Raw genomic sequence first — 18334 nt, forward strand, 5'->3', positions numbered from 1 at the left:
ATAGAAAACTGATAGGAAACTAAAGTGGCATTTGCAGGGTAGGGGATCTGAGACTGTAAATTGGAGCTCTCAGAAAAAGTTAAATCCTGCAATATCGTGTAGTGAAAAGAGCCTCTAAAACAGGAAAAGGAAGGACTAGTCCTACTCTGTCATTATTTATCACTCATTTGGGGCAATTTATCTAATCCATAAAAATGGGAAAATTCTTGATTATTTGTCTTCTGGGGCTTAGAGGTTATGAAACTGCTTCATAGAATATAAAGCTTTGTAAGTTTACCACCATGACTTACCAGTGCTCAGTTTCCAAACACCTCTCAGATGTGAGTGGCAGTCCTCCTCCTAGCCAGTCCTGCTTTCATGTTGTTGTTACCTTGTGTGAGTCTTTATTTTTTCTCTCCCTATTTATGGTATCTTTGGAGATTCCTTTGTTCTGCCTCATCTTCTACTTGTCTACTTTGCTGGGAAGCTAGCTCTCTGTCTGAACATGAGGATTTCTCCACTTCCTGAACAGATAATCTAGTTGTTTATCTAGGATAGGTCCTTTAATCTCTCTGGGTTTCTCATTTTAATCCATAAAATAATGAGTTAGATTAGAAAGCCTATGTGGTCATATTAGATCTAAAGTTCATTATCTATCCTACCTAATAAAATGGTAATATGTAAATTAGCATCACTCCGCTATGCCCACGATTGGGCCAGCGGGAGGCGCAGGGGGCGGGACTCGGGGTGGCCGGGGTAGCTGATTGGGCCAGCGTCTGCGCCATGGCTGTGCTGCGGAACAGAAGGGGCCTCTGGGGCAGCGAGCTCACATCCCGCCGCGGACCATCAAAAGCGGGGGAGCTGGGTGCCTGTCTGCTCTGGCACCAGGCCTTTTGGAAGCCTCCGCCGAGCCGGAGGCTTCTGAAAGGCCTGGTGCACCAGCAGACAGGCACCCAGCTCCCCCGCGATCGAAAGCGAAAACGTGTAGGGAACCCTACACGTGCATGATTCAATCATGCACTGGGCCTCTAGTATATATATAAAAGGCTAAGTGTCTGTCCATACACCTGACTGGTAGCTATGATGCGCACTGACCACCAGGGGGCAGATACTCAGCGCAGGAGCTGCCATGATGTGCACTGGCCATCTTACCTAATAATAGAGAAACATGTAAATTGACTGTACCTCCGCTATGCCCACAGCCAATCAGCGTGAGTATGCAAATTAACCCAACAAAGATGGCGGTTAATTAGCATACATACCTGGGTCCCGGGAACCTCCTCGGCACCCAGGTCACTCGCAGCCGGCCATCGGGCGGAGGCTTTAGGCTTGGAAGGGTCTGAGCCTGCGATGGGAGTTGCGAGTGGGGGAACTCCTTCCCAAGCCTAAAGCCTGGGGCGGAGGCTTTAGGCTTGGGCAGGGGCCGAGCCTGGGATCGGAGGGAAGGGGAAAAAAAATCAATGGAAACATGTTCTCAGGTGAGGATAAAAAGAAAAATAAAGAAAGGTCATATCCTATGAAAGACAAATCTTGAAAATGCTTTAAGAAAGTTGTCATTTTTTCATGGTGAAGGGACTGGAGTCCGTGTTGATGAAAATACCTTGGTGGCTGCAGTGACTGCAGTGGCTGCAGCAGCGGGGTGATGGGGCTGGCGCCTTCCCCTGATCAGCCCGGTCGCCTCCCACAAAGGGAGGCCAGACTGCAGCTTAGGTCCGCTCCCAACGGGGAGCGGGCCTAAGCCATCAGTAGGACATCCCCTGAGGCACTGGGGAGGGGTCCCTAAGCCCAGCCTGTCCCCTCTCACATACTGGAAGCAAAAAAAAGATTCTGCTTTGGGGTGGAGGGATAGAGAGTGGAGTAAAGAGAGCTGTTGAAGATTTTCTTCCTTTTCCAAATAAGAGTATATATATATATATATTCATAATTTTATTATGAACCAGAAGGTGAGTCTGGCCATAGCTGATGAATGCTAGACTGGTACTTTATGATACATGTATCAAAAAATGTAAAATCATGGTTTTTCAAGCAATATTTAACATCATAAAGATGGTTACAGTACTATCAGTGTTTAACAGTGTGTTAGCCCTAGATGTCCTCCTTGGACAAAAGTATAGCTCTACCTTTCTCATATTTCTGTTATATTTACTTTAACTGGACTTTAGTATGAATAAAATCACTTCGTTTCTTTTTTTCTTTTTATTGAGCTTATTGGGGTGACGCTGGTTAGCAAAATTATACAGGTTTCAGGCGCTCAATTCTACAACACATCATCTGTACCCTATATTGTGTGTTTACCACCTCAAATCAATTTATTCTCCCTATACCCAGCCCACGCGCGCCCCCCGCCCCAATAGGACAACTGTCAGTCTGCTTTCTTTGAGTCTGTCTCTATTTTGCTTGTTAGTTCATTTGTACATAGGACTCCACATATGAGTGAAAAATCATATGGTACTTGTCTTTCTCTGACTGGCTTATTTCATTTTTAGTTTTCATGTTACTTTTCCAATTATAATAGATCATGATTGATCTATTAAAATATTATGTTTTATGTTTAAATACTTGCATATATTAAGAAAGGGTATTTGTCCTTTGTAAAATTGTAAATATATTTACAATTATATTATGGGTTCAATTATATTATGGGTTACATTGACTTGTTATTAGCCCAAGAACCTGGCTATCATTTAGAGAATTGTTTTATTTGTTTTTTAAATGGAAAATTAATTCCAAATATCAAATATCCCATTGAAAAGTTAGGAACCACCTGAACAAATGTTTATGGTATCACTGATCTCTCTTGATCATACTTAAGTCTAGAAAAAAGAAAAAAAATTATCTTCTAATCTCTTTTCCAGTGGTCTCATGTTTTTCAAAAAGGATATAATTACATTTTGAACAAGAGGGTTCTTTGTTGTCTATGACAGTGGTGCAGGTGTAGGCCCCTGCATACTAATATGCCAGACCTCTTCCCTGGAGTGTTACATCTAGTCATACATCCTTTTGGAGCAGATGGAAGAGGGATACTACCTGCAGTTGAGAAACATTGAACAACTTTGTAGCACCTACTTAAACTAGTTTGAAATGTATCATTTCATATGCATTAAGTAAATGTGGTAAGATTTTGTTTGTGGCACCAAAATTTATGAGGTTTAAAATGAATAACTTGAATAATTTTCTTTTTAGATAAATGTATGAGTTGCCTATTAGAAGTAGCTCTTTCAGGAAATGAAGAACAGAAACCTTTTGACTACAAATTGCGACCTGAAATTGCTGTCTTTGTAGACTTGGCATTGGGTTGTTCAAAAGAGCCTGCACGAAGCCTTTGGATCAGCATGCAGGATTATGCTGTTAGTAAAGGTAAGATGAAGAGAATAAAGGGGATAAATATGTAGCTAGCTTATAATACTATGTATGTGTAATACATGTAAATAGAAAATCATAGGCCTCTCCCTATTACTTTTTTTATAGAAAAGGGTATTTTAGAAATAACATCTTAAAAAAATTTATTTTTCCTCTTTGTGGAAAATACCCTTGAAGTTTTTATTTTATATTAAATATTGTTGAAAGTATTATATATGTCCCCTTTTTTTCTCCCATTGACCCTTTGTAGCCCGCCCCTACCCCTGGCCTGGACTCCACCATTCTATTGTCTGTGTTCATGGGTTATGCATATATACATACAAGTTCTTTCGTTAATCTTTCCCAGGCCCTCCCCCCCCCCCCCCCCCCACTCCTCCACCTTCCCTCTGAGATCCGTCATTCTGTTGCATGCTTGCATGCCTCTGGATCTATTTTTTTCATCAGTTTATTTTGTTCCATCAGATTCCACATATAAGTGAGGTCATGTGATATTTGTCTTTCTCTGATTGGTTTATTATGCTTAGCATAATAATCTCCAGGTCACTCCATGTTGAGGGACTTAGTTTTGTTTACTGCTGTATGTCTAGCACACAGAACAGTGTGTGGGATCTAGTAGGTGTATTTGTTAAGTAAGTGTGTAGAAAAATGACATTCAGATGTGGGATTACTAAAGCTATTAAAATGACCTCTGAACTGTTTTCTGAGCCCTTTTAAATGTTTAATGCATCATTTTTATTTTCAGATTGGGACAGTGCAACTTTAAGTAATGAATCACTCTTGGACACTGTGTCTAGATTTGTTCTTGCAGCTCTTCTGAAACATACGAATTTACTTAGTCAAGCGTGTGGAGAAAGCCGGCAAGTAACTTAAAACTATCCTCAGACAAATATTTGCTCTCATGATGTTAGAAATTAGGTAACTTTTCTATTTTGGTTCTTTATTTAGATATCAACCTGGTAAAAGTTTATCAGAAGTGTACCGTTGTGTGTACAAAGTTCGAAGTCGTTTACTTGCTTGCAAGAACCTTGAACTTATTCAGACCAGGTCATCATCACGAGACAGATGGGTAAAGTTGGAAATCAGTTAATTTCTATGTTTTTCTGCAAGCTGTGAGAGATAGCTGCCTATTGATTTATGTCAGGAAAAGAAGTGTCTTGCTTATTGCAGATGTACAATTAAATGCCGAGCAGTTCTTTTTCTAGTGAAAAAATTGGACAAGTAAAAGATTTGTGTTTTTTTTAACTCCCTATTTATCAAGTATGATATGGCTGCTAAGAAAGTTTATATATCCTTAGGCTATATAAATTATTTAACAAATTGAATTATCTTATCAGATGAAATATTATTCCTTTATTTTATACTGATCAGACCACATTTGAATTATCATATTTAATTTGGGGTACCATAATTTATGAAGAACATTAACAAACTACCTTGGATTAGTGAAAGGTCCAAAAATCATACAGAACTGAAACAAATGGGAGGCACAGGATAGCTACTTCAAAAATACCGGGCACAAGTATTTTTGCATGATGAATCATTGATAGCTGAACGTAAGGAAAACAACTTTCTAGTGTTAGGGTTATCCACTATCGGGGGTAAAGATTGAAATCTCTTATTAAGGATGTTCCAGAAGTAATTCATGCACCAAAAATGAGATGATTTCTAAAGTACTTGGTAATCCTGATAACATGACCTTGTAGTTACAAGTATAAGCCTGTATAATACATCAACATCAGAAATGCTTACTTTGAAAGTTTATACAGTAGATGTTTTGCACTATACTCTTTAGATCTTAGATTTTAAAAATCAAACTCTATCTCTACATTTCTATTACAGTATTCTTTTAGCCTGCCCTTATTTAATATTTTGGATCTGACTATTTGCTAGTGACCTTGAAATTCTATGAAATGTATTAATTTGTCATTTTGTCGAGCCTCATATTTGAAAGTCGCATATATAGGGATAATGATTTATGTACTGTGTGAGACTGACATTGCTCAGTATCCCCTCTCAGTGAAATTCTTAAGTTATTTACTGGCCATGAATCACAAAATAACTTGTTATGCATTAGAGGATATCATTAAAATCTTTATTTGTGCTTTATACTTATATTTGTGGGGGAAAAGATATAGTACTGTTATGATACTTGTGCCTCTCTTGGCACCTGTTTTAAGGATTCTTTCCTCTAGATGACTTCTAGATAGCACAACCACCATGGGAAATAAAATTAACATTGTTCTTACCAGATTTCTAATTTTTGGTTTCTTCAGGGGCAAACAAAGTAAAGAAAAAACTAAAAATAATACTGTTTGAAGAATTGAAATTTGCTAAGAGAGTAGAATTTAAATGTTCTCACCAAAAAAAGTTAAAAATACTGTTTTAAATTAGAATTATTAAACATTTATACAGAGTAATAATATATATAACTTGAGGGGAGAATGAATGGAATCAAAATTATATTTTTTAAGTACCTTTTATTCTTGGTGTCATACTCATTTTAAGTTGCAGCACTATATATAGTTTACAGCTGAATAACAATATGTCAATTTATAGCATTTTATTTTATTTTATTTTTATATTGTTATTGATTTCAGAAAGGAAGGAAATAGGTGAGAGAGATAGAAACATCAATAATGAGAGAGAATCATTGATCGGCTGCCTCCTGCATGCCCCACACTAGGGTATCAAGCCCACAACCTGGGTATGTGTCCTGACTGGTTCATAGGTTGATGCTCAACCATTGAACCACACTGGCCAGGCTATAGCATGGCATTTTAATAAAAATACTGAGAAACAAAGAGTATATAGGTATCTCTGTATGTATTTTGTGTAGATACATTCTAATTTTTTCAGATTTATCTAGTATGTCTTTTTGTAGTAATTTCATGTGTTGTTATTGGTACTAGCAGTATTTTCCATGATAAAAAGTCAAGGTTTTAATGAAGTTTTTCAAAGTTTTTGAAAAATATGTTCAATATAACTTGATAATTTCTTTAAGATCGCAGAAAACCAAGACTCTGCAGATGTTGATCCTCAGGAGCATTCGTTTACCCGGACCATTGATGAAGAAGCTGAAATGGAAGAACAGGCTGAGCGAGACCGGGAAGAGGGGCATCCAGAACCAGAGGATGAGGAGGAAGAACGGGAGCATGAAGTGATGACAGCTGGCAGTGAGTATACACCTTACTTTACAGATATACACAGATATACTAGTATATTCTTTTTAGTATGGGAACTGAGTGGAAAAGAAAGAGAAAGACAAGTTTCTCTATGGTTTTTCTAAAAGAATTTGATATTCTACTGGTGATCTGAATGTACATTAGTTAATATTTCAGCCCTGTGCTAGTTTCATTCTGAAGTTATTGAATCATGTTTGGGGCTGAAAAGTTCTGGAAGCAGACATTTGGAAACCATACCAGTTCCACTGAGTCTTATGCATGAAATGATGTCCATGAGTCATTAGATAAGGTCATTCAAAGTATGTCCTCTCAGGGGTTCCAAGTTATCCATTGACCTGGCCCACCTCTGTCTGGTGAGGAAGAGAGCCCCCTTCTATGCATATTAGGAGAGCCCAATTATTTTCATATGTAGAACTTTTAATGTTATAAATTTTACCCACTGACTACACTGCTCTTCTCAGAAGGGAGCAAGAATATATGTGAGAATACTGGTGGCTGGGTAAATAACACTTTTCATACCTATATATCCCGGGGCTACACATAGTTTTTAAAGGTAATCATTTATATATTTAAAGAGAAATATTAAAGCTTTTAAAACATTTGTTATTATCTTTTGAGTGATTTGGCTATTTCAAGTTAAGGTGTATATTCACTTTGTAGCCTAAAACATTATGTCCATCTATGCATTTAGTTTTGGGATTGTCTGTCTATATCAATTAGTTGGACACTTACTTTATTATCAATTTGTTTGTGTTCTGGGTACTTCTAAAAATGATCTTGAGGCTGCTCAAAACAAGACCAAAAACCATTAAAAACAAGAGGGAAAGATAAAGTCTAAATGGAGAAAAGTGGGTTGAAAATGGAAAGGGAGAATAATTAGTAAAAACCTAGGCTGAGAAATCTTTTGCAGTTGAACTTAAAACTTCCTGAAAGCAAAGTATAATCCACAGTTATAGTAACAGAAAGCATAATAGTCATCCACAGAGTAATAATTTTTAAACTAGCTACCATTTTTGAGCACTTACTGTATGCTAGGCACTGGGTCAAATTCTTCACATAGATTAACTCATAATCCTTGCAAAAGTTTTATGAGATGAGTATTACTCTATTCTTAAGATGGTCAAACAGGTTTAAGAAGCAAAATTATGTGCTTAGCACCACAAGTAGCAGCAGCTGGAATTAGAACCAGGTCTGCCCAAAATTCTAGTGACCATTCTCTTAATTGCTTTAACTGATTTCTAGCTCTGGACTCTGCGTTTGTCACTTTGATTTTCATTGAAATAGAGATTTTCAACAACATAATGAAAATATCATCATAATAATTCTGTAAAACATACAGATGCATTTTTAAAGTTTGTATTTCCATATAACAGATGAATCTAATATTTTACCAACTTTTTTGCCTTGGTTCTCCAAGAATAACCCTCTTCAGTTCAAATTTGAGCAAAATATTCTTTTCCTATTGTGAAGTATCTGCCATTACATCAGAACCTTGGTACACCCACTGACTTTTTACACTTATAAATTGGCATGAGCTGGTATCAGACAGGACATTCCTGGTGATGCCATTTGACTCTCGAGCCAATCTTGGCCATGTAGTGTAACCAGATTCTGTTTCAGCAAAGACCTCTAGTGGTTGTGTTATTTAATGTATTCAAGTTATAGCAAAGTGTAGGTGTTAGGTAGTATATGGAATTTGGAACGGGAAAGTGGCCTTTTCATTGTAACTATTGCAACTTAAATTTTGTCTGTTTCTTTTGTAACCTGATATTTTTCATACTAAGGTCATGAATATAAGTAGTTATTTTTACCTAACTCAGTGCTTCTCAAACTCTTGTGGACTTCAGAATCATCTGGAAGGCTTATTAAAGCACAGATTGTTGGTCCCATGTCTAGAGCTTACATTCAGAAGTTCTAGGATGGGTCTGATAATTTGCATTTCTAGCAAGTGTCCAGCTGATGTTGATGCTGCTGATCTGAGACCACACTTTGAAAACTACTGATTTAACTCAAAAAAAGAGTAAAAATAGAATTAATCCATCTAAATTCTATAAAGGCATGAGTATTTCCTGTTGTAATTTTCATGAAAAGTTTAATATTTTATGTGTATTTTTATATAATTTTAACATACTTACTATGCTGTATTTAATATCTAAAATATAATTTTTCCCTTTTTCAGTAAGTTTTTGGTCCAAATATTTTGACTATTTTTATTGTTATTTTCTTTGCTTTTCTCTCCCCATGTGTTAAGACCTTGTTTTTGTGTTGCATGTTACAGAAATCTTTCAGTGTTTCCTCTCAGCCCGTGAAGTAGCTCGTAGCCGAGATCGAGATAGAATGAACAGTGGGGCAGGGTCTGGGGCTCGATCTGATGATCCACCTCCTCAGTCTCAGCAAGAGCGAAGGGTCAGCACAGACCTTCCCGAGGGTCAGGATGTGTACACTGCTGCCTGCAACTCCGTGATCCATCGGTGTGCCCTCTTAATATTAGGAGTAAGCCCTGTGATTGATGAGCTTCAGAAGCGGAGGGAAGAAGGACAGTTGCAGCAACCTTCAACAAGTGCCTCTGAAGGGGGTGGACTTATGACCAGGTGGGACTGGCTAGAAACTTAACAATTACTCTCTTCCCTTTGTTTATGCATTGAATTGGTTTATTCTCAGAGTTAGAGTTTTCTTCTGAAATTAACACAGACATGGAGGAGGAAATGCAAATTGACTAGGATTAATTAAAAGTAATATAAAGGGTAATACTATTTCAGCCTGGCATGTAAATTTCTGATTAAATGAGGAGACACAGTATTTCATATGTATAAACCACAGTAGTTAGTAACATATGAAGTTATTGCATATCTCTGTAATTTAGTGGCATGCAGATTATTTTGATGTAATTGAGAACGACTTTGTGCTTAGATAAGAGTCAGGATTTCCCATCGACAGGTGTAATTCTCATTGTGTATGTATTATCTCTATGCTGCTAGTTCCATTACATTTTATGTTCACTAACAATCCCAAATAAAAAACTTTTCTTTGTGCATGTGAGACAGGAGTGAAAGTCTTACTGCAGAGAGCCGGCTAGTCCACACAAGCCCAAATTATAGACTGATCAAATCGAGGAGTGAATCTGATTTGTCTCAGCCTGAATCAGATGAAGAGGGTTACGCACTGGTAGGTATACCTAGATTCAGTCAAGAAGGATTTTTGTTTTCAAGGTACAAATACTATATGAGGCTTTAATTAGGGTAATATACGTTTGTTTCAGACATATAAAAACTTTTTTAAAAGAACTTTTAAGATAAATTAGATAACTATATTGCATAGATATTTTCCACTTATCTGTTAATGACTCTCAGATTTCTGTCTTTAGCTCTTGAGTTCTTAAACTGCAAATTCATATATCTGACTCTGATGGATATTTCACTTGAACATGTGGGGTTACCCTAATCCTTTTTTTCTTTAATATATTTTTTTTTTATTGATTTCAGATAGGATGGAAGAGGTAGAGAGAGATAGAAACATCAATGATGAGAGAGAATCATTGGTCGGCTGCCTTCTGCACGCCCCCTACTGGGGATTGAGCCTGCAACCCGGGCATGTGCCCTTGGTCGCAATCGAACCCGGGAACCTTCAGTCTGCAGACCGAGGCTCTATCCACTGAGTCAAACCAGCTAGGGCATAGGTTACCCCAATCTTAACCTATCCAAATATAAACTCATCTTTCTTCTAAATCTTCTTCTCTCATATTGCCTTTCTTAGTAGGTGGTACTGTTAACTACCCAGGCTGGAAACCTGGGCTTATACAAATGCTACATAAGCAAAAGATGTTTAAAGGAATCTTCTAAGCATAAAAGATTACACCTCTAAGGAAAGTCGAACAGTGTCTTCAAGCAAGCTTCATTGTCTCATGATGTTTTTGTTCTACTTTCTTTTATTCTTTATTCCCATTAGTTTTTTTGTGCTCTCAGTTCATGTTCCTAGTTTTTCAGTCTACTGAGATTCCTCTCTATCCATTTTCCCTTCCTAGTCTGATAAGTCTCATCTAATCTCCCAACCCTGTGATAATTTTATAACATAGATCATGTCCTTCTCTACTCAAAACCTCCAGTGACTTCACTTTTTCTCAAAGTAGAAGCCTTAAGTCCTCACAGTGGCCTACAAGACTCTATACATCCTGGCCACGCTCCCTCTCCTATCTCCTCTTCTACTATCCTCCTTGGTGATTCTCCTGCCACACCAGCCTTTTGGCTTTTCCATAAACATACCACTCCACTTCACCTTAGGGCCTTTACTTAGCAGTTTCTTCTGACTGGAATACTGTTGTCTGCATGACTAATTCCCTCACCTCAAATATTCGATATGATGTTACTTTTTCTGTGGCTTACTCTGACCACTCTGTGCACTTTTTAAAAACTTTTATTCCAGCAAGAGGAAGAGAGAGAGACAGAGCAACTGAGAGATAAACGTTGATATGAGAGAGAACACTGATTGGTTGCCTCAATTACATGCCCCCAACTGTGGATTGAACCTGCAACCTGGGTTTGTGCCCTGACCAGGAATCGAACCCGCCACCTTTTGGTGTACAGGACAACACTCCAACCAACTGAGCCACACCAGCCAGGGCCTGACCACTCTATTTAAAATTGCAATTTGCCCTCCCTTCCACATATTCAATCACTCCCTGTATACCTTGCCTTGCACTGCTCCCCCCTACCCCCCACAGCACCTAATGTAATTTATTTATTAACATTTATATCAGTTTCTGTTAGCCTACAGTAGAATATAAGCTCCTTGAGGACAGAAATTTTTGCTATTTTATTCACTGCTGTAGCCCAAGCATCTATAGTTCCTGGCACACAGTAGGCAGTCAGTAAATATTTTTTGAATAAATGAATGACTGTTGAATCTATTTTGAACTGAAATCCCTGCTTTTCCCCATCCCTCTCCTTAGACACTGCTCTCAAAGATAGAGCTCTTGAAGACACAGACAACAACAAGAACAACAAAACACCTGCTTATCATGCTACATTCCTATTCAAAACCTCAATGATTATACTGACTACCTTAGAAATCAAAGATTCTGGGACATATTGCCTGCTTGCATTTAGAGCCAGTTTTCTTCTGCATTAATCTGCATTTTTGCTATAGTAGTCCATCTGCCAGACCCTAAACATACCTCTTGAGCCTCTGCTCAAGCTTTGTTTGCTTTAAATGTCTATTTCCTGGGTTTTGTTGATCAAGTCCTGTCTCTTTTAAGGATTGGCTAAAATGTCCACTGTTCTAGAAAGCTGCCCAAGATTACTTGACTCACATTGACTTTCACTGTTATTTCCATAGTAGTTTGTTAGTAGCTTTGATAAACCACTAGGGTTTCAGATTAATGTATGTATTATTAGTATTTTTTTAAACATTGATATAGAGAGAAGGGGGCGAGAGAGAGAAACATAGATTTGTTATTCCACTTACCATATTTATGCATTCATTGATTGATTTAAAAAATATTTTTTATTGTTGATAGTATTACAGATATCTCCTATTTTTCCCTCTTTAACCCTCCCAGCCTCTACCCACCCTCACCCCCCAATTTGTTAATTCTTATCTGTGCCCTAATCGGGGATCGAACCTGCAACTTTGGTGTATCAGGATGATGCTTTAACCAACTGAGCTACTCAGCCAGGGTCCCAGTTTCTTTATATTTGAAGTGGGGAATAATACTCCATGTTACACTTGTCTCATCTGGACTGTGAAGAGTAAGTTTGGTAATATAATTTAAAACATTTTGAAAATTGCCTGTCCAGTAGCTCATTTGTTTGGAGAATCGTCCCATACAACAAAAAATTGCAGTTTCAATCCCTAGTCAGGGCATGTATGGGAGGCAACTGATTGATTTTTCTCTCTCACATCGATGTTTCTCTCTCATTTTCTCCTTTCCTCTCTCTAAAATAAATAAAAACAATATCCCCAGGTAAGGATTAAAAATTTTTTTTGAAAATTATGTTTTCAAAACAAAATGGGAAGATAGATCAGTAGAGGTGGGCTGAGTCTAGATTTAATTGCCAAGATTGTTCATTTAGTTTCTACAGAATTTTAAAAAGATTAATAAATACATTTTTGAAAAAGATTAACTCGATTATTTTTCCTTATGGAATATATAGAAAGATGGTATCATAAAAGATAGAAAGTCAACTAGAGAGAGCAGGTTCCGTTGCAGATAAAGGATGATCTGGGCACAGCTTCAGAGAGCCTGCCTGGTACAGATGAAGCAGAACAAGCAGTGGAGGCAGTTTGGGTTTTTCAGCTGAAATATGCTGCCCCTCTGTCTAAGGTTGTTTAGTTGTGTGCTATCCTCAACATCTAGTAGTACTTCATTTATCCTGAATTGTTAGTGACTAAAATGTTTTTTTAAAAATAACTGAAGTTAACTAGTTTAATAATTCTAAATCTTTGTTTTAGCCTTTCATAAAGAGTATAATGTGACACATTATCTACTTCTCTTAGTAAACAGAGAAGAAACCTAAGTAAACAATTAAATATAAATTTAACTCCTACCCTCCTCATTTCACAATGGATTTGATGTGGTGTACACAAATAAGTACTTTATAAAAGGATAAATTAGGGCTGAAAGAAGCCAAAAAATAAAAGATGACAAAGTGGTGTCTTCAGGAGCGGTGTGATAACCATTTCATGTTTTGTCCATCACAAATGGCTTGAGAATATATTATTTCTGGGGTGTGTGTGTGTGACAAAATGTATTTATCTACAATGTGGGTACTTGTGTCTATATGTGTAACCAGGTAAAGACTTTCTATAATAACATTTGCTAAATGGATCGATTTTGTCACTTCTGCAGCCTTTCTTCTTTGCCACCATTTTTTTTTTTTTTTTGTGGGATAGACAATTGAAATTGTTGAGACCATAATATCAAGTCTGTGCATAAATTTAAGACGTGTGTAGTTTGTGCATGGTTGTTCACACTGCCCTCAACCCCCCCACATACACAAAAATATACTTCTGTTCTTCCTGAAGCCTTTACTGTTTTATTAAGCTGTCTGCCATTTTAACAATTTGAGATTTCTTTATTTAATAGGCTCTTAAAAACATTTAAAAAACTTTAAAAATACTACCACAAGGGTTAGGACTATGCTCTTTTTCTGTTAGTGTGGATTGGATTCATCAGATTCTCTTCCTCCTAACACTTAGCCAAGGCTAGTGGGAGTTTTGAAAAGAATGAATTTTGGAAAATGGGACTTCGCTACAGAGGCTTTAGGCATCTAGAAGGTATTAATAAGATGTGTTTGGAAGGTAAAAGACAAAGATTCCAAAGAAGAAAAGGTGAGAACAAAGAAAAACTTCTGCTACTTTAGTGTTAGTAAATGTGAACCTTGACTTTGTGTTTTAGTTTCTGAGAGTTATGTGCCTATGCTTTCTTCTGGCTGTTTTCAGTGAGTTTTTAGAGACTTATTACTATTGATGTGACTTGATTGGTGAATAAGTAGCACATTATTATAATTATATAGATTAATTTTTATTAGTATTCTATTACATTCTAATTTTATTAATAACTACATTTTATTATGTATATTTAATGTTAATAGAATGGAAGACGAAATGTTGATTTGGACTTGGCATCATCTCATAGAAAGAGAGGTGAGTGTTAAGAAATATTAAATATCTGGTTAAATTAGTTTTTATATCTGATGTATTTACATTTGATTGTCATTGAAAAGTAATTGCAAAAAATTTAGAAACATTTTATTAGGAGAGTTAAATGGAAGATCGTTTTCTTTAAAATATACACCCTTTTAAATCTAGGAATGCCTAGGAGTTAATAATAGGCTCTGTTTCTCATTTGTCATTTGTTTTGACTTACTAAAAGGCCTATGGAATGCCAGAAGCGGTGCTTTATAATTAGGCGGGGGGGAGGGGGGGTTATGTACATAATTTACCATGTTTTAGCTCACTGATATAGTTGTTATAGTTTAAATGGTATCTTTGTTATAGTTTAAATAGTATCTTTGCCCCATTCGCCTCCATATACATGTACACACTTTCAAACTGATAGTTTCTAGTTTTCCTCTTTGCCTCATAAGATAAAGCATGTAAGAGATGAACTGATGGTTTCTAAAAAAAAATTTCCCATGAGGAATAGTTTTAGTGTCATCAAGAGTTAGCCTTATTTGTTAGAAGCTCTGTCTTTGTGAATAATATAGTTAACTCTTGGTTATATGTGCAAATGGGTGAAAGAACAGCAGTTTTAAATAATAAAAATCCAAGGATAACTAAAAATTCTCCAAGTATTATTCTCTACTGGTACTCTTATTAAACCCATATATATTGTGGTTTTAAAAAGGTGAAATATTAAAAATTGTCACTAGTGTTAGTTTTCTAAAAGCCTGTGGGGAAAAACATTTTTTTTCATGGATTAAGTCTTTTATATTTTAAAATGAAACCCATCTCTTGATAGCTTCCTTGGTAGAATGTTAGGTGCCCTTCATAGGAAAAAAACGGAATGAGGGAAGAAACACACACACACACACACACACACGCACGCACGCACGCACGCACGCACACACAAAACACAGTTTTTCATTTTTGTGTTGCTACTTATATAGAATAAAATATGGCAATATTTTGTCCTTTAATTATAATTAGAATACATGAATGATTTTTCTGAAATATTAGGAATAAGGACTAGAGCTGGTGCTTTCTGTATTGGAAAGTCTTTTGAGACTATAGCATCAGTACTGTTGGGTTTCTTAAAACAATTATGTTATTTGTGATAAATAAATGATGTACTAATGTGCAATAGTTTATCTTATGATTATTTGAAAATTGGCAATTCATGTGCTATAATTAGCCAGAATATCTTTTTCCTTAACAACTGACTTAGGAATTAAATTTTTGGAATAGATTTACCTTCCTGATTTTGATTAACTTAAGTGAATATTGTTGTTAAGAATCTGTTAATGAATGCTTATCATTTGATGTTAAAGAGAAGATAGCTCCAAACTTACTGAGTAGCATAAGGGATCCAACTTATAGTTTAAGAGCTTCCTACTATATTTATAGATGATAATCCATTGGCTAAAATGATTTTTTCTCTCTCAAATCTTTATCATGCTTGTAAAATATAAAATTGAGATTCAGTCTATGTTAACCATGTCAGCATGTGGCAAAGTCATCCCTTGGAATAAAATAGAAAGTGTTAAGAATAACCTAGAACCCAATGCAAGTTATAAAATTTTACACTTAGCCATAGCTGGTTTGCTCAGTGGTTAGAGCGACAACCTGAGAACTGAAGGGCCACAGATTTGATTCTGGTTAAGGGCCTGTACCTTGGTTGCAGTCTCGATCCCCAGCCCCAGTTGAGGGGGAGAATCCAAGTGGGAGGCAGCTGATGGATGTGTCTCTCACACATCAATGTTTCTCTCTCTCTGTTTTCCCCTCCCTTCTACACTCTGTAAAAATCGATGTGAAAAATATTCTCCAGTGAGGATTAACAAAAATAAAATAATACTAAAGGGCTTAATTCAAGCAAAGTATTATTCAAACAAGTGTTTCTGATGTACCAAATGTAAGATAATTAATTTTCAGTTAGTTTTCATTCCTCCCTGCTAAAAACGTGTTTTGTGTGATCTGGCAGCCGTTCCAATGCTAAACATATGTTGTGTGTATCTGATGTCATTTTTCTATTAAGACCAAGTGTCATGTTTGTGTTTGTAAATCTTGTCATGAAATCGGGGAAAAAAAAGAATAACCTAGAATTACTAACCCAGTATTGTTAACCTAGTGTTATTAAGAATAACCTAGAATTTGAATATAAATTCTTAGGAAGAATTAAGGTAACATTTTAAAATTAGTATCCTCCGAGTTGCTACCTGTTCAAAAATTTTAAACAATTATCCTTTAAGTAGATGTGGATTTCCTATAGTTTTAGATCTAAGTAGATATAAATTAATTAAGCCATTAACTCAAATTTTGTTTATAGATAAACGTTTCTCCAGAAAGCTCAAGGTAGTACCAAAACCTATTAACTTGTTGGAATTTAATTTTATTTTGTTGAAAACAGAAAAGCAAATACAGGACCTAATGGAGAATTTCTTTTTAATTATCCGTTAAGGAAGTTAGACAAACTAGTTATGTCACTCTTTAAAAAAAATATTTTTATTGATTTCAGAGAGAAAGGGAGGGAGAGAGAGATAGAAACATCAATGATGGGAGATAATCATTGATTGTCTGCCTCCTGCACGCCCACTATTGGGGATCAAGCCTGCAACCCAGGCATGTGCCCTGACAGGAAGTTGAACCGTGACCTCCTGGTTCATAGGTTGACACTAAACCACTGAGCCATGCTGGCCAGGCAGTTATGTCACTTTTCATGATATAACTTAATGTTGTACCAATTTATTCTAGTAATTACATTTTTAATGTTCCCAGGAGAAAATTTTGCTGATGGCTTTGTCCCTAGGAAAAGGTAACTAGAAAATAAAATTACTATTTCAGAAAGGGTAGTAAAAATAGTTTTTAATCTCATGAATCCTAGAGCTTGTGGATTATACAATAAAAATGTACTTTGAATTTGAAATGAAATTGCTGCTTCTCCCCGCACTCCAGTTAATGTTTCACAGTTGATCCAAGGAAGCTAATATGTTCGGAAGGGGTAAAGCAAAGTGAGCTCTTTAGAAGCATCAAAGCTAAATTCTAAAACCAAAAATGACATAAATTACTTTAAAAAGAGACAGGTGACACATATTTCTGCTTAGCACTTCAGAGATAATATGAAATTTATACTCATTAAACACTTATAAACTGCATTGTTCTCATCACTTCAAACATATTAAGTTATTTAATTCTCATAACAGCCTGACAAAACTTGTTAAATATGTTGGTGTTCTGGTGCTTTGATAAATATTTTAAAGATTTGTTATGGTTGTGCAGAACTGGGCTCCTCCTTTACTGAAAGGCAATACCTTTTAGCAGAAACTTAACTTTAGTTTTCATATTTAAGCTAAAACTGATATAGTAAAAAATAGTGGGGGGGAAATGGTGGTATGCCAAAGCAATTTAAGAAGCAACATATAGTATTAGTAAGAATACTATATGGTTTGGCTATTTCCCCCACCCTGGTTCTTTAAATATAGTTAGGTTTTTATTGCTAAAAAAACATTTATCAACGTGTGTTTCGTGGTGTAACATGAATGGGTGAAATGCTATTTTATCTCTGCATTTCAAATTAGATTATATAAAGAGGAGCAAATGTAAATGTTGTCACCTGTATCAAATTTCTCCTTTTGTCTTCTGATTCTTGTGTGGTAGTGTATTTACTCCTTTTTGGCCAGTTGAGCCCCAGAAAAAAGAAGAGCTTCAAGCAAGTACATGATGGCATGTTTAATTTTTTTTCCCCCTTTTAGCTTGCCTACATATTTTATGGTTTATAAAGTATGTATTGCAGCTCTGTCATGTTCATTTTGAAAATTCCATTTATGAACCAAAGTTGTAAGGTCAAGTAAACAATTTCAAAAATTTCTTGTTGGACTTTTATATTATTCTCTTTTCATAGTAGGTGATTCTGAATTAATGTTAAGTAAGAATTGGGCTTAGGCACAGTTACGCTATAGAAGCTTTTGATATGCTTTTCAGACACAGTATTTTCTATATTCAAATAAAAAATATAGAACAAACCGAAGTTACCAGGTTGTTATAATTTTTAAAAGAATTTAGAGTTTTTCATCTCTCATTTTCATGCTGTAAGTTTTTGTTTTAAAGTATTATTGATGTCAGCCTAATGTTTTACCCTAATGCTTTTAGATAAATGTCCT

General features: G+C 36.0%; 1 protein-coding gene across 1 annotated transcript in view; it reads left to right on the forward strand.

The window, feature by feature from the left end:
* The window catches only part of HERC1 (HECT and RLD domain containing E3 ubiquitin protein ligase family member 1), a 172181-nt gene that overhangs the window by 68661 nt on the left and 85186 nt on the right, over positions 1–18334 (forward strand). Inside the window, exons 19-25 of the mRNA XM_054716166.1 lie at positions 3163–3336; positions 4082–4196; positions 4285–4405; positions 6341–6512; positions 8800–9112; positions 9566–9686; positions 14111–14162. Coding sequence (XP_054572141.1) covers positions 3163–3336; positions 4082–4196; positions 4285–4405; positions 6341–6512; positions 8800–9112; positions 9566–9686; positions 14111–14162 — 1068 coding nt within the window. The remainder of the gene's footprint in view (positions 1–3162; positions 3337–4081; positions 4197–4284; positions 4406–6340; positions 6513–8799; positions 9113–9565; positions 9687–14110; positions 14163–18334) is intronic.

This window comes from Eptesicus fuscus, chromosome 5, assembly GCF_027574615.1.
Source record: "Eptesicus fuscus isolate TK198812 chromosome 5, DD_ASM_mEF_20220401, whole genome shotgun sequence".
Lineage (NCBI taxonomy): Eukaryota > Metazoa > Chordata > Mammalia > Chiroptera > Vespertilionidae > Eptesicus > Eptesicus fuscus.